We start from the raw sequence: 15,282 nt of genomic DNA on the forward strand, positions 1-15,282 counted from the left end.
GAGGCCTAGCATTGCTTGCCAGCTACAGGGCCCAGGCCACATGGGCCCCTGGGCAGACCATAGCCGTGTTTGAGCTAAGCATCAGAGCTCATAGCACATAGAGGCCTGCAGTCATCATGAACCAACATATGGAGCTGAAATGTTCACAGCAAGGGCCCTATCCACAGACTTCGCTTCATTCATTGTTTCTTTGGAACAATGATCTGTCAGGCCCATTATCATGAAAGCTGTGGTGATAGGCACCTGTGCCAAAGTGCAGGGGCGCTCAGCCTCTGCTGGCTTTCCTGCCCGTGTGTCGCCAGGGGCTGCTTCTCTGTGGCCTCCTTGCTAGCTTCCTCTGGTAGATCTCTGGTTTTCCTGAGCTCTGTTCCTGCCTTTGCCTCCCCAGGAACCTGGTTTCTGACAAGCAGGACTCACTGGCTCAGTGTGCAGACTTTAGGAGCAGCCTGCCCTCCCAGGATGCCATGCTGTGCTCAGGACCGTTAGCCATAATCCAGGGCCGCACCTCCAAGTACGTGACCTGAATGCCATGGCCACTGTTCTTAGTCCTGCCCTGGGGAAGTGACTGGGTCAGTGCATGCACAGTCCCACCCAGGCCTGGTCTCTACCTGCCCCTCCCCTGTGCCCCAGGTGCTGGTCAGCATAGGCACGCTGGGTAGGACGGACTAGGGGTGCTGAGGGTAGTGGGCCTGTGTCAGGTAATTTCTTGGGGTTGGGGGGAGCAGTCACTGGCCCTGTCACTTCAGGGGCCCAGAAGGCAGGTGCTGTTGAGATACCCCAATGGTGCCAGGAGGCACATGGCTGGGATGTGGGGATGGGCAGACAACAAGGATTCTGACATCTGCCGACAGACTGGCTGGTGGACGGGAGGCCTTGACAGCCCTAGTGCCTGCCTCCCCTGCCAGCTCCTTGCCTGAGGCACATGGGGGCAGTTCCTGACTCTGTAGTGCCTGCTGCCTCATCATGGAAACTCTCCTGGTCTCTGCAGCTCGGGAAGGCAGGCTGCCCGGCTCTTCTCCGTGCCTCATGTGGTGCAGCAAGAAACCACCCTGGCCTACCTAGAGAACCAGGTGGCAGCAGCACTCACCCTGCAGTCCAGCCACGAGTACCGCCATTGGCTCCTCCTCTACGCACGGTACCTTGTAAATGAAGGTGAGGTTCCTAACAGCCCTGAGCAACCTTCTCCTTCTGCCCCTTCATCTTCCCAGGCCTGGCTCAGTCCCTGTGAAATCAGGGAAAAGGTGTGATGGCCCAGATCCCAGCCTACTGCTCTCACATCAACAAGGTGGGCCCCGCGGCCTCTACCTCCCAGCCTGAGCTGCAATCAAGGCAGTTCAGCAGGCACCCAGCCCCTTATAGGCTCTGAGGCTCTGGGTAGAGTGGCCCTGAGGGTGTTCCCACAGAGAAGCAGCAGGACAGGCAGCAGGAGGGAGGGATAGATGCCTGAGTGGAGAGACATGGCCCAAAGGAGCAGATTCTACATTCTGGCTCTTGCCCGCACCACACCGTGGCAGTGCTGCTAATCTGTGAGGGCATCTTGTAGCAGTGTTTCTCTTCGTCTCTCTTCCTCCTCCGAGCCTCTCCTACCTTGGACAGGCTTGCCTGCTGTCCTGGACTTCCTGAGGCCCTCCGTTCCTGGCATTCCCCACCAGAGCTCTCACCCCTCTGCAGCCTCCCCTGCGGAAAGTCAGGTGTGCTGGAAGAGGTGGCTGCAGTGTCCTCACAGTGACTCCAATAGCCTTACCAGCTTTTCCTCCCACTTGACTGCAGCCTCCAGGGTACAGCATGGGGCAGACCCTCCCAGAGCTCCTCCTGTACAGCTTCCTGGCCTTTTTGCTTTATTTTTGTTATCACCCTCCCCATTTTGATTATAACTTAGAAAACATTTAAGTACAGAAAAGACAGAGAAAATCATATCAAACCCTCACAAATATAATTCCCAGAACTAACATGTCACATGTGCCTCTGACTATGTAAATATGAGTGTGTGTGTGTGTACACTTGTAAACGACAGCAAATATTACTGATCAGCTTGAAGCCTCGCTTCCCTCCCTGCAAGCTGCAATGATGAATTTGATGTTTACCCTTTTCCAATAGGTCTATGTGGTTGCCATTATGTGTGGTCCCAGCTTTTCTGAATACTCAGCCTTCCCAGGCCCTCATACCTCTCCTGTGGTGCTGTAGTCTCATCTTCCCTGGGAGCCCCTCCTCTCACTCCACTCTGGTTTGCTTTATCCTGGGTGTTGACTGGGACTTGTCCTGATGCCCTGCCTCAAGTCCCCACCCCCTCTTGACCCTGCCAACCATCTTGGGATCACTTCTGCTGCTTGCTTCTCTTTCTCTGTCTTCCATACTACTGTTCAGTGTCCATACACCAGTCACCCCTCCTCCTTTCTGTCCCTTGTTTCCTTGGCTATAAAAGGAGGAATCTAGTGTAAAAGTGGACCCCATTCACTTCCAAAATTCCTCAGATTCCAGTTTCATCTCTCTTATTCTCTACCCTTTTTTTTGGATAATTGAATCCATTCCCTATTGCTTTAGCTGCCCGAAGTGCTGACAGTCCCCCACGCTCTGCCTCCAGTCTTTCTGGCAGTCCTACTGGGTGGTGCCCATAACGCTTGAGTTGATGAGCCTATGCCTTCTCCACTCAGTTGCCCCTCTTCAGTCGTGCCTTTGCCATCTCTACCTCCTGCAGGCTGGCCTTCCCACCCTTCCGACCTCCTCTCAACACCAGCTGCCACCCCATCTTCTCAAAGACAGATCTCACCAGCCCACAATTTCCCATATTTTCCCATCACCTTAAGGAGTTTATCACAGAACTGGCCACATCTCATTTTTCCTCTGGGCCCAGTACACAGAGGAGGTACTACAGATGTTGTCAGGGGAGTGAGCAAGTGAGTGAAAATCTGTGATTATGGATCTCAGTGCCCCATACTGAGAGACAGGCAGGGGTGTTTTGCTCATAGTAGGCAATAAAATACTCATGTATTTATTCTGATTTGATAGATACAACAACATAGCATATTCTTGATTTTTATTTCTTTTTGTAATGTGTTCCTATTTCTGTTTTGTTTTGTTTTGTTTTTTTGTTTTGTTTTTTTGTTTTTCTATAATTAGGGTTTGAATACCGACTTCGAGAAATATGCAAGGACTTACTGGGTCCGGTTCACTACTCCACTGGAAGCCAGTGGGAGTCAACAGTAGTGGTAGGTGCTTCTTTCATTGTTGCTGCAAGAATTCTTTCTTGAAACGTGAAGGTGGAGATTTTTTAAATAAGCCAAAGTGCTTTGAAATTCTGTCCCATTAGACTTCTCTAGCACCCAGCCTCAGGTCCCAGCATCCGGAGCCATAGAGTGCTCCACCACATGCCTGTGCTGAGGGAGGCTGCCTGCAGGGCTCTGGGTTTGGTTGTGAAGATGGAAAGTACTTCCCTGCCTTCATGGAGCTCAGTCTGTAGGGATGCACACATAAGCAAGGAGGCAGTTCGATCAACAGGATACTTTCAGACTAGATTCAGAGTAAGAAGGAAGTAGTAAGCAGGGTCTTCAGATGAGAGTGCCTGGGAAGGAGTGACCAGGGAAGGCCTCATAAGAGGATACTGCGGGTGAAACCCAAGGAGAATAGTGAGATGGCCATACAGAGACCTGGGGAAAGCGTTTCCTAGTAGAGGTGAGAGTAAAAGCAGAGTGCTTGATCTGCCTGAAGCCACTGTGACTGGCATAAAGAAGGCAAAAGAAGAGGGTGGTGTGAGATGAGGCAAGAGGTGGACCACAGAGCCTTGCGAGGAGCTAGTGTTTTCTTCTTGGCAGAGTTGGTGCAGAAGTGTCTCGAACTAAAATAAACAGTCAGGGAATGCCTTCTGTAACAGTCCCAGGAAGAGATGAAGGTGGCTTGGATCAGTGTGGTGGCCGTGGAGAAGGGAAAGGAGACAGATTCAAGATGTATTTTGGAGGCAGAACCAATAAGATTTGATGGGTGGTTGGATGTGGAAGGAAAGAGCATAATGAACATGTGACACCACCAGTTGTTTTCAGCTGCAAAAAAAATGGATGCTGGAATCATTGATTAAATCAAGAAAGGAACATGTTGGTGGGGGATGGGAGAAGGTATGGATCTAAGAGTTAGCTCACAGCTTCATTCAATCATTGAGCAGTTACCGATGGGGAGCCTCTGCTGGCCGGCGTGTTATAGGCATGGGGCAGGCCGCAGTGAATAATGCAGACTGAGTCTCTACATTCGTGGATCTGCTTTCTTATGGAGAGAGACAGACTAAGCACATGAGAAGTGGTATCTGTAGTGTCTTGAGTGGTGATGGAACTCAGTCTGTAGGGATGCACACATAAGCAAGGAGGCAGTTTGGTCAACAAGATACTTTCAGACTAGATTCAGACTAAAAAGAAAAAAAAATTAAAAGGTCAGGGGGCTGGGTACGGTGGCTCATGCCTATGATTCTAGCACTTTGGGAGGCTGAGGTGGGCGGATTGCCTGAGCTCAGGAGTTCAAGACCAGTCTGGGCAACACGGTGAAACCCCATCTCTACTAAAATACAGAGAATTAGCTGAGTGTGGTGGTATACGCCTGTAGTCCCAGCTACTTGCAGGAGAATTGCAAGAACCCGGGAGGCGGATGTTGCAGTGAGCCGAGATCGCGCACTGCACTCCAGCCTGGGCAACAGAGCGAGACTGTCTCAAAAAAAAAAAAAAGGTGTGGGGACAGGGAGTTACAGAATACTGGCAGGATGCTATTTCATGTTAGGCAATTAAGAAAGGCCAAACTAACAGAAAAGCAGAGACCAGAAAAGGTGAGGGATGAAGCCATCCATATATTTTGGAGAAGAACATTCAGGCAGAGGGAAAGTACAAAGGCCTGAGGTAGGAGAGCTTGGAGTTTAAAAGGAACAGCCCAATGGAATGGTAATGGAAGGGCGAAAGGAGTTGACATCAAAAAGGCTGGAGGGTCAGCCTTCACAGGCCTTGGTGTGTACAGAGGCCTAATTTTTTATTCCATTTTTAAATTTGACTGTGGTATTCCTTAATTGACTTAAGTAATAGAATCCTAGATTCAAAGTCAAATCCCCTTAGGTTGCTGAGGCATTGTTCCATAGACTTTGCAGCTAGTGTTATTGCTAAAAAAAAAAACTATCGTAAATCTAATTTCCATTGCTTTGTAAGTACTTTGGGATTCTAGCTCGGTGTTTTAAAGATTCAGAAAGCTCATTCATTCTGTGGAAATAGAGAAAGGAACCAGTGATTTTCTTTTTTGATTATTTCTTCCCTTTCATTTTCCCCATCATCTCAGAGATGTAATATCCTCCCTTTTTAAAATCAGCTGTATCACCGGGTGCAGTGGCTTATGCCTGTAATCCCAGCACTTTGGGAGACCAAGGCAGGTGGATCACCCGAGGTCAGGAGTTCAAGACTAGCCTGGCCAACATGCTGAAATCCCGTCTGCACTAAAAATATAAAAATTAGCCAGCCATCTTGGTGCACGCCTATAATCCCAGCTACTGAGGAGGCTGAGGCAGGAGAATCACCTGAACCCGGGAGGCAGAGGCTGCAGTGAGCCAAGATCACACCACTGCACTCCAGCCTGGGAGACAGAGTGAGACTCCATCTCAAGGAAAGGAAAAATAAAAAAAAATAAAATCAGCTGTATCAGGCCAGGAATGGTAGCTCATGCCTATAATCCCAGCACTGTGGGAGGCCAAGGCAGGTGGATTACCTGAGGTCAGGAGTTCGAGACAAACCCCGCCAACTTGGTGAAACCCTGACTCTACTAAAAAAATACAAAAATTAGTTGGGCGTGGTGACATGCAACTATAATTCCAGCTACCCGGGAGCCTAAGGCAGGAGAATCATTTGAACCCAGGAGGCAGAGCCAAGAACACTCCGTTGTACTCCAGCCTAGGTTACAAGAGTGAAACTCCATCTCAAAAAAAAAAAAAAAAAAATCAGCTGTATCATTTTTTATATTTTCAGTTCTCTGATGGATTTTTAATTCAGTCTTTTATCTATTTTAGCATAGTAAGCTTATTTTAAAGTTTTATGTCTGATAATTCTAGTATTGGGAGCCTTTGCAGATCTATTTCCATTGGCTATAAATATTTCTGCTGTTTCTCATTCATATTGTCTTATCTCCTTATATACCTGCTTATTTTTTACTGTCTGGTGGACATAATATTTGAAAAATTTATTGTAGAAATAGTTTGAGGCCTAAGATGATGTTATCTTCTTCTGCAGAACACTTCCAGTTGCTTCTGCTAGCTTCTTGGCAGTAGCACTGTAGGGACACCATGATCCAGTTCAGGGACTGAGGTTTTCTAGGCTGCCTGGAACTCAAAGCTGGGTGATAGCTGGTTTAGAGGCTGGTTTACTTCCAGTTTATACTTGCATACCTTTGGAATACTAGGACAAATGAGGGGTAGGTTAGCCAGGGCCCTAGCCCCTGCTTTGGTCCCCCTAGGCCTTCAGGTTTTCTTTTTTTTGAGATGGAGTTTTGCTCTGTCACCCAGGCTGGAGTGCAGTGGCACAATCTCAGCTCACTGTAACCTCCACCTCCCAGGTTCAAGCGATTCTCCTGCCTCAGCCTCCCAAGTAGCTGGGATTATAGACATGCGCCACTGCACCCGGCTAATTTTTGTGTTTTTAGTAGAGGCAGGGTTTTGCCATGTTTGCCAGGCTGGTCTCAAACTCCTGACCTCAGGTGATCCACCTGCGTCAACCTCCCAAAGTGCTGGAATGATGGGTGTAAGCCACTGTGGCCGACCCAGGCCCTCAGATTTGATAGAAGTTCTGCTTAGCCTCTTCCTTAGGGGTAAATATTTCCAAAGCAAAGTATCCCTCTTTGGATTTCTATCTTCTCCACACCATGGTTCAGTCATTTGTCATTAACATGTTAGCTCTCAGAAGTTTGCTTCTATTTGTCCATCTTTTTTCTTTGTTGTCAGTGAGGAAGGTTGTTCTGAATTGTGTGGTCTGTTAATGGAAGGAAAGACTTGTGATATCTTCTCAGATATCAGCTGCAGATGCTAACATTTTCTAATATAACTGGTTTCCTGAATTATCTGCCTTTTCTGGGTTCAGTCTTTGATTTGTTCATTGTGGTGTTTACTTTAGAACATTTTACCCTATCTGGAAATCTTTGGTTATCAGGTTGTAAGTTATAAGTGAAGGACCCAGATTGGTAGCTGACGAAAGTTTTCTTATCTTTTTCTTTTTTGAGATAGAGTCTTGCTTTTTTGGCCAGGCTGGAGTGCAATGGCACGATCTCGGCCCACTGCAACCTCCGTCTCTCGGGCTCAAGCAATTCTCCTGCCTCAGCCTCCTGAGTAGCTGAGATTACAGGCGTATGTCACCACGCCCAGCTAATTTTTGTATTTTTACTAGACATGAGGTTTTACCACGTTGGCCAGGCTGGTCTTGAACTCCTAACCTTAGGTAATCCGCCAGCCTAGGCCTCCCAAAGTTCTGGGATTACAGGCATGAGCCACTGTGCCCTGCCTCAGGTTTCCTTTTGAAAAGTACAGCTGTTTGCTCAGCACATCTCACCTCCAGGGCAGGCCATCTACTCGAGTGGGAGGCAGGCAGACGACTCCTCATGGTTAGGTTGTGGAGCTTCAATCTGATCCAGCTCTCATTCTGTCAGCCTTAGCCCAAGATGCTATCCAAAGCTCAACATAGTAGTTCTCTTTCTCAGCCTGAAAGTAATCACTCTGGGCTTTGGTGGTACAGACAGAAGGAGCCACAAACAGGCTACCAATTAATGGCCATAATTTTTTTTTTCCTCCTCATTCCTTACCAACTCCAAACAGGACACTTCACTGAGGCAGTAAGTGGTAAAGAAGGAGAATTTGTGGTTCCCCACCCAGAGTCACCTGTCAGTGTGTACTTTCCACCCTCTGTAAAGGTCTCCTGGCCCTTCCCTCATGGTCCCAAGGTGGCTTCCATGTCCAAGATCAGGAAAGGAGAGAGAAAAGGAGAAATCTGGTAACAGCAACATTCACCCTCTCATCAGAAAAAAAAAGTCTTCCAGAAATTAGTCTGTGCCTCACAGGCAACCATTAAATCACTTGGACACCCACCCCTACTGCAAGGAAGGCTGGGAAAATGAGCAGCTTTTCTACCTCTGTACAAAGAATATGTAGGAGAAGAGGATTTAGAGCAGACATAGACATAGCCAATCCCAGTGTCTGCCAGATCCTCTCCTGATCTCAACACTATACTGAATTTATTCCTTTTTTTCTGTATTTTTACAGTCTTTTCATCTAGATATTGAGGCAGAGGAGATGAGTCAGCGTGAGCCTTCTGTGCTTTTGTTGGGTTTATTTACCAACACTCTTTTTTTTTTTTTCTAAGACGGAGTCTTTTTCTGTCACCCAGGCTAGAGTGTGGACTGCAGTGAGTGACGTGATCTTGGCTCACTGCAGCCTCCGCCTCCTGGGTTCAAGCTATTCTCCTGCCTCAGCCTCCCGAGTAGCTGGGATTATAAGCATGCACCACCATGCCCAGCTAATTTTTGTATTTTTAGTACAGACAGGGTTTCGCTATATTGGCCAGACTGGTCTTGGACTCCTAACCTCAAGTGATCTGCCTGCGTCAGCCTCCCAAAGTGCTGGGATTACAGGCATGAGCCACCGCACCCAGCCATATTTATCAACACTCTTATGGTGAGAATTGATCATTCAAATGGAACTGATTCTTCAAATAACTGGGAAAATATAGCTATGGTTGGAGGATTGACTTCCAACCAGCCATGCTGACTCAGCAGCCCTCCCAAGAAGTCTTGTTAGGAGAGCATCATTTCATATGTTAAAGAGCTGCTTATGTTTCCTTTTCTTTAAACTATCTGTTGAAATACTTGTTGCCATTTGTTTTTCTCATTGGTTTGTAGGTACTCTCTATATATTATAGGAGCTCTCTATATACTCTGATTTGAGCTTCCAGTGCACCACAGGGATGCCAAAGGTTCAGATTTCTTTCAATTTCAAGGATCCTTTGCATAGTTCAGTGTGCACGGGAGGCAAATGGTAAGCAGAAGGTTGGGGCACTAAGCAACCACCATTCAGGTTCCTGAGCTCTGTTCTGACTCCAGCCTTCCCAGCCAGGCCCTGCTCTTAGGAAGCCTCCCTTTGCTGTGGTCTTCAGTGTAAGACAGGGGTCCCTAACCCCTGGGCCACAGACCAATCACAGCAACATTAAATTTTCAAAGGAGCACGAACCCTATTGTGAACTGCACATACGAGTGATCTAGGTTGTGTGCTCCTTATGGGAATCTAATACCTGATGATATGAGGTGGAACAGTTTTATCCTGAAACCATCTTCCCTCCCCAGCTGAAATTGTCTGAAAAATTTGTGAAACAATTGTCTTCCACAAAAGCAGTCCTGGGTGCCAAAAAGGTTGGGGACTGCTGCTGTAAGACCTGTGGCCGTGGCCAGAGAGGTGGTGATTAGTTGTGTGTTGCAGGCCATACAGAGCTGTACATCACATCCTGAAACAATGGAGAAAACCATCCTTTACTAAGAGCCGAGGGGTAAGGAAATATTAATAGTACTTGGTTGCTCTTCGTATTGACTTCAGACCAGAGGGCATGTCCTCTTGCAGCTTCTTCCTAATACCATAGGCAGGCAGAATGTTTGGCTTTGTTTATAGTAGTTTTTTGGTGAATCTTTAGGGTTTTTCATATATAAGATCATGTCATCTGTGATCAGAGATAATTTTACTACTTTTTTCCCAATTTTGTTGCCTTTTATTTCTTTTTCTTGCCTAATTAATCTGTCTAGGACTTTGAATACTATGTTAAATAGAAGTACTGGAAGCAGGCATCCTTCTCTTGTTCCTGATGTTAGAGGACAAGGTTTTCGTCTTTTACCGTTAAGTATGATGTTAGCTGTGGGCTTTTTATTTATGGTCTTTATTATATTTTCTTCCATTCCTAGTTTGTTGAGTGCTTTTATCAAGAAAGGGTGTTGAATTTTCTCAGATGTTTTTCTATGTCAAGATCATCATTGTCATTTAAAAATTTTCTTTTATTTCCTTAAGGTGATGTATTACAATGATTGGTTTTCATATATTAAACCATTCTTGCATTCAAGGAACAAATCCAACTTGGTCATGGTGTATAATTCTTTTAATGTGCTATTGATTCTGTTTGTTAACATTTTTTTGAGAATTTTTGCATCACTGTTTACAAAGAATATTGGTCTAATAGTTTTCTTGTAGAATCTTTGTCTGGCTTTGTCAGGGTAATGCTGTCCTCATAGAATGAAATAGAAAGTATTTCTACCTATCCAAGCTTTTGGAAGGAGAATTGGTGTTAATTCTTCTTTAAATGTTTGGTAGAATACATCAGAGAAGCTATATGATCCTAGGCATTTGTTTTTGAGACAGAGTCTTGCTCTGTTGCCAGGGTGGTGCGATCTTGGCTCACTACAACCTCCGCCTCCTGGGTTCAAGCAGTTCTCTTGCCTCAGTTTCCTGAGGCACTGAGACTACAGGCACGCATCACCATGCCCAGCTAAGTTTTGTATTTTTGGTCAAGATGGAGTTTCACCACGTTGGCCAGGATGGTCTTCATCTCTTGACCTCAGGATCCACCTGCCTTGGCTTCCCAAAGTGCTGGGATTACAGGTGTGAACCACTGCGCCCAGTCAATCCTAGGCTTTTCATTTCATTATGATTCAGTCTTGATAGCTTATTTATTTCCATTTTATGTAGGTTATCAAATTTATTATCATATAGTTGTTCATGCTGTTCTCTTGTAATCTTTTTCATTTTTGTGGTATTGATAATAATGTACCCTCTTTCAATTTTTATTTTCATTATTTGGATCTCGTCTCTCTTTTTCTTATGTAGTCTAGCTAAATGTTGTCAATTTTGTTCGTCTTTTCAAAGAATCAACTCTTGGTTTCGTTGATTTGTCTCCATTATTGTTCTGTTATCTATTTTGTTTATCTCTGCATTATCTTTATTATTTCCTTCTGCTAGTTTTGGGTATAGTTCTTTTTCTAGTTCCTTAAGGTATAATGTTAGATTATTGATTTGAGGTCCGCTTTCACTGCACACCATAAGTTTTGGTATGTTGTATTTTTATTTTCATTTGTCTCACTTTGTTTAATAGTGTGTTTTTTTTTCAGCCAGGCGTGGTGGTTCGAACACACCTATAATCCCAGCACTTTGGGAAGTTGAGGTGGGAAGATCACTTGAGGTCAGGAGTTTGAGACCAGCCTGAACAACATAGCAAGACTGTCACTGTCTGTCTCTGTCTCTGTCTCTGTCTGTCTGTCTGTCTCTCTGTCTCTCTCTCTCTCTCTCTCTCTCTCTCTCTCTTTTTCTTACTGTGGCCTCAACCTTCTGGCTCAAACAATTCTCCTACCTCTGCCTCCCGAGTAGCTGGGACTACAGGTGTGCACCACCACACCCCACCAATTTTTGTATTTTTTGTAGAGATGGGGTTTTGCCCTGTTGTCCAGGCTGGTCTCAAACTCCTGGGCTCAGTCAGTCCACCCGTCTCAGGCTCCCAAAGTGCTGAGATTACAGGCGTGAGCCACCACACCCAACCATCTCCATCTCTTTATATAAAAATACATAAAATTTAAAATAGCCTGTTTTCCGACTTCCATGATGTTGTAGATTTTTTATTTTTCCTTCTATTGATTTCTAGTTTCATTGCATTGTAATCAGAAAAGACAATTTATATGATTTCAGTCTTTTAAAATGTACTAAGACTTATTCGTGTCCTAACATATAGGCTCTCTTGGAGAATGTTTCATATGCACTTGAGGAAAATATGTGTGCTTTGTTTGGTGGAGTGTATATGTTCGTTATGTCCATTTGGCCTCTAGTGTTCAGGTCCTCTGTTTCCTTATTGATTATCTGTCTAGTCATTCTATCCCAATATTGAAAGTAGGATATTAAAGTCTCCTATTATTGTAGAGCTACATATTTCTGTCTACATTTTAAACATATGTGGTAAATTGAGACTTTTGGTAAATTGAGCCTTTTATCATTATGTAATATCCTTCTTTGTCTCTTATAACAGTTTTTGACATAACAGTCGTGTAACAGCCTATTTTGTCTGATGATATATTGCATCCCTGCTCTCTTTTAGTTATTATTTGCATGGTATGTCTTTTTCTATTCTTTCACTTTCAACTTGTGCATGTCCTTAGATCTAAGTGAGCCCTCTGTAACCCTAGAACTGTGGGAGTCTGAGATGGGAGGATCACTTGAGGCCAGGAATTCAAGACCAGCCTGGCCAACATGGTGAGACCTTGTCTCTCCAAAAAACTTTTTAAAAAACTTAGCCAGGCATGGTGGGACACACTTCTGGTCCTTGCTACCCAGGAGGCTGAGGCAGGAGAATTTCTTGAGCTCAAGACATCAAGGCTGCCATGACCTTGCGTCCATGACTGTGTGGCGTGATTGCACCCACTGCACTACAACTGAGGCTACAGAGCAAGACTCTATCTCCTAAATAAATGAGTGAGTGAGTCTTTTGTAGATAGCATATAATTTGATCGTATTTTTTAATCCATTCTGCCAATCTATATCTTTTGATTGAGGAGTTTAATCTGTTTACAGTTAAGTAATTACTGATAGGTAAAGACTTAGTATTTCATTTTAAAATTATTTTCTGTATATTTTGTAGCTTTTTGTCCCATGTTTTATCCCTGTCTGCCTTCCTTTGTGTTTTTTTAGTGACTTGTTTTGATTCCCTTCTCATTTCCTTTTGTGTATATTCTACAGGTACTTTCTTTGTTGTTACCGTAGAGATTACATAAAACATTTCTAATGTTAGAACAGTCTATCTTAAACTGATTTCAGTTGCATACAAGAACTCTACTCCTTTAGCTCCTCTAGTTCCACCCCGCCTAAAATATTTTAGGTTATTGATGTAATAAATTATATATATATCTTTGTTGTGTACCCATTAACAGATTTGCAACCATTTTCATGCTTTTGTCTTTTAGAGTCTATGAAATAAAAAAAATTGAGTTACCAACCAAAATTATAACATAGGTTTTAATATTTAATCCATCTATTTGCTGGAGAAGTTTATGTACTGTATAGCATTGTTTTGTTTCAGCTTGAAGGATTCCATTTAACACTTTTTGTGGAGCTGGTCTAGTAGCAATGAACTCCCTCAGGTTTTGTTTATCTGGAAATATCTCAATTTCTCCCTCATTTTTGAAGTATAGTTTTACTGAATATAGTATTCTCAGTTGTCAGGATTCTTTTCTTTCTGTTCTTCCTGGTTTTTTTCTTTTCTTTTTGGAGACAGAATCTGAGTCTGCCACCCAGGCCAGAGTACATTGGTGCAATCTCAGCTCACTTCAACCTCCACCTCCCAGGCTTAAGCTATCTTCCCACTTTAGCCTCCTGAGTCTGAGTGGCTGGGACCACAGATGTGTGCCACCATGCCTGGCTAATTGTGTGTGTGTGTGTGTGTGTGTGTGTGTGTGTGTGTGTGTGTGTGTGTATTTTTGGTAGAGGTGGGATTTTGCTATGTTGCCCAGGCTGGTCTTGAACTCCTGAGCTCAAGCAATATACCCACCTCACCCCTCCCAAAGTGTTGGGATTACAAGCATGAGCCAGTGCACCTGGCCTCTTTCTTTCCTTTAAATATATCATCCCACTGACTATGCTGATAATCTTACTGAGTATCCTATTTACATGAGTCACTTTTCTCTTTTTTTTTTTGACATTTTAGTGCACCCATCACCTGAGCAGTGTACGCTCTACCCAATGGATAGTCTTTTATCCCTCGCCTCCTCCACCCTTCCCCCTGAGTCCCCAAAGTCCATTATATCATGGTTATGCCTTTGCATCCTCATAGGTTAGCTCCTACTTATAAATGCGTGATCATATAATGTTTGGTTTTCTATTCCTGAGTTGCTTCACTTAGAATAATGGTCTCCAACTCCATCCAGGTTGCTGTGAATGCCATTATTTCATTCCTTTTTAAGACTGAGTAGTATTCCATGGTGTATATATACATTTTCTTTATCCACTCATTGGTTGATGGGCATTTAGACTGGTTCTGTATTTTTGCAATTGCAAATTGTGCTGCTATAAACATGTGTACAACTGTATTGTTCATATAATGACTTACTTTCCTCTGGGTAAATACACAGTAGTGGGATTGCTGGATCAAATGAATTGGTAGTGCTATTTTAGTTCTTTAAGGAATCTCTGGCTGGGCACAGTGGCTCATGCCTGTAACCCCAGCATGTTGGGAGGCTAAGGCAGGCAGATCACCTGAGGTCAGGAGCCAACATGGTGAAACCCCATCTCTGCTAAAAATACAAAAAATTAGCCAAGTGTGGTAGCACATTCCTATAGTCCCAGCTACTCAGGAGGCTGAGGCAGGAGAATCACTTGAACCTAGGAGGCAGAGGTTGCAGTGATCCGAGATCACACCACTGCATTCCAGCCTGGGTGACAGAGTGAGACTCCATCTCCAAAAGGAGTCTCCATACTGTTTTCCATAGTGGTTGTACTAGTTTACATTCCCACCAGCAGTGTAAAAGTGTTCCTTTTCACCACCTCCATGCTAATATCTGTTATTTTTTTATTTTTTTAGTTATAGCCATTCTTGCAAGAGTAAGATGGTATGTCATTGTGGTTTTGATTTGCATTTCCCTGATAGTTAGTGATGTTGAGCATTTTTTCATATATTTGTTGGCCATTTGTATATCTTCTTTTGAGAATTGTCTATTCATGTTCTTTGCCCACTTTTTGATGGGGTTATTTGTTTTTCTCTTGCTGATTTCTTTGAGTTCTTGTAGATTCTGGATGTTAGTCCTTTGTCAGATGCATAGTTTGCAGATGTTTTCTCCCACTCTGTGGGTTGTCTGTTTACTCTGCTGATTATTTATTTTACGTGCAGAAGCTTTTTAGTTTAATTAGGTGCCATCTGTTTATCTTTGTTTTTGTTGCATTTGCTTTTGGGTTCTTGGTCATGAACTATTTGCCTAAGCCAAAGTCTAGAAGAGTTTTTCTGATGTTATCTTCTAGAATTGTTGTGGTTTCAGGTCGTAGATTTAAGTCTTTGATCCATCTTGAGTTGATTTTTGTATAAGGTGAGAGATGAGGATCCAGCTTCATTCTTCTATATGTGGCTTGCCAATTATCCCAGCACCATTTGTTGAATAAGTTGTTTGTTCCCCTAGAGTGGGAAATCGTCAAGGTAATAAAAGTCATCTGTGACAACCCACAGTTGACTTTATATTGAACAGGGAAAAGATAAAGATATATTTGTGTTTGCTTTGTTGAAGATCTGT

The 15,282-nt window shown here is 44.1% G+C and overlaps 1 protein-coding gene across 3 annotated transcripts in view; it reads left to right on the forward strand.

Annotated features, from left to right (window-relative positions):
• Window positions 1-15,282, forward strand: part of LOC105718472 (protein HIRA) — a 102,956-nt gene that overhangs the window by 76,090 nt on the left and 11,584 nt on the right. For 2 of the 3 annotated variants that reach the window (XM_012454167.2, XM_012454169.2), the window contains 2 exons: window positions 389-511; window positions 989-1,152. In XM_012454167.2, the coding sequence (XP_012309590.2) occupies window positions 389-511; window positions 989-1,152 (287 nt within the window). Of the gene's footprint in view, window positions 1-388; window positions 512-988; window positions 1,153-3,117; window positions 3,207-15,282 lie in introns of all 3 variants that reach the window. The other variant, XM_012454168.2, reaches the window with a different exon arrangement.

The sequence above is a fragment of the Aotus nancymaae genome, unplaced genomic scaffold (assembly GCF_030222135.1).
Source record: "Aotus nancymaae isolate 86718 unplaced genomic scaffold, 86718_ANA_hifiasm-v0.15.2.pri h1tg000049l, whole genome shotgun sequence".
Taxonomy (NCBI): Eukaryota; Metazoa; Chordata; class Mammalia; order Primates; family Aotidae; genus Aotus; species Aotus nancymaae.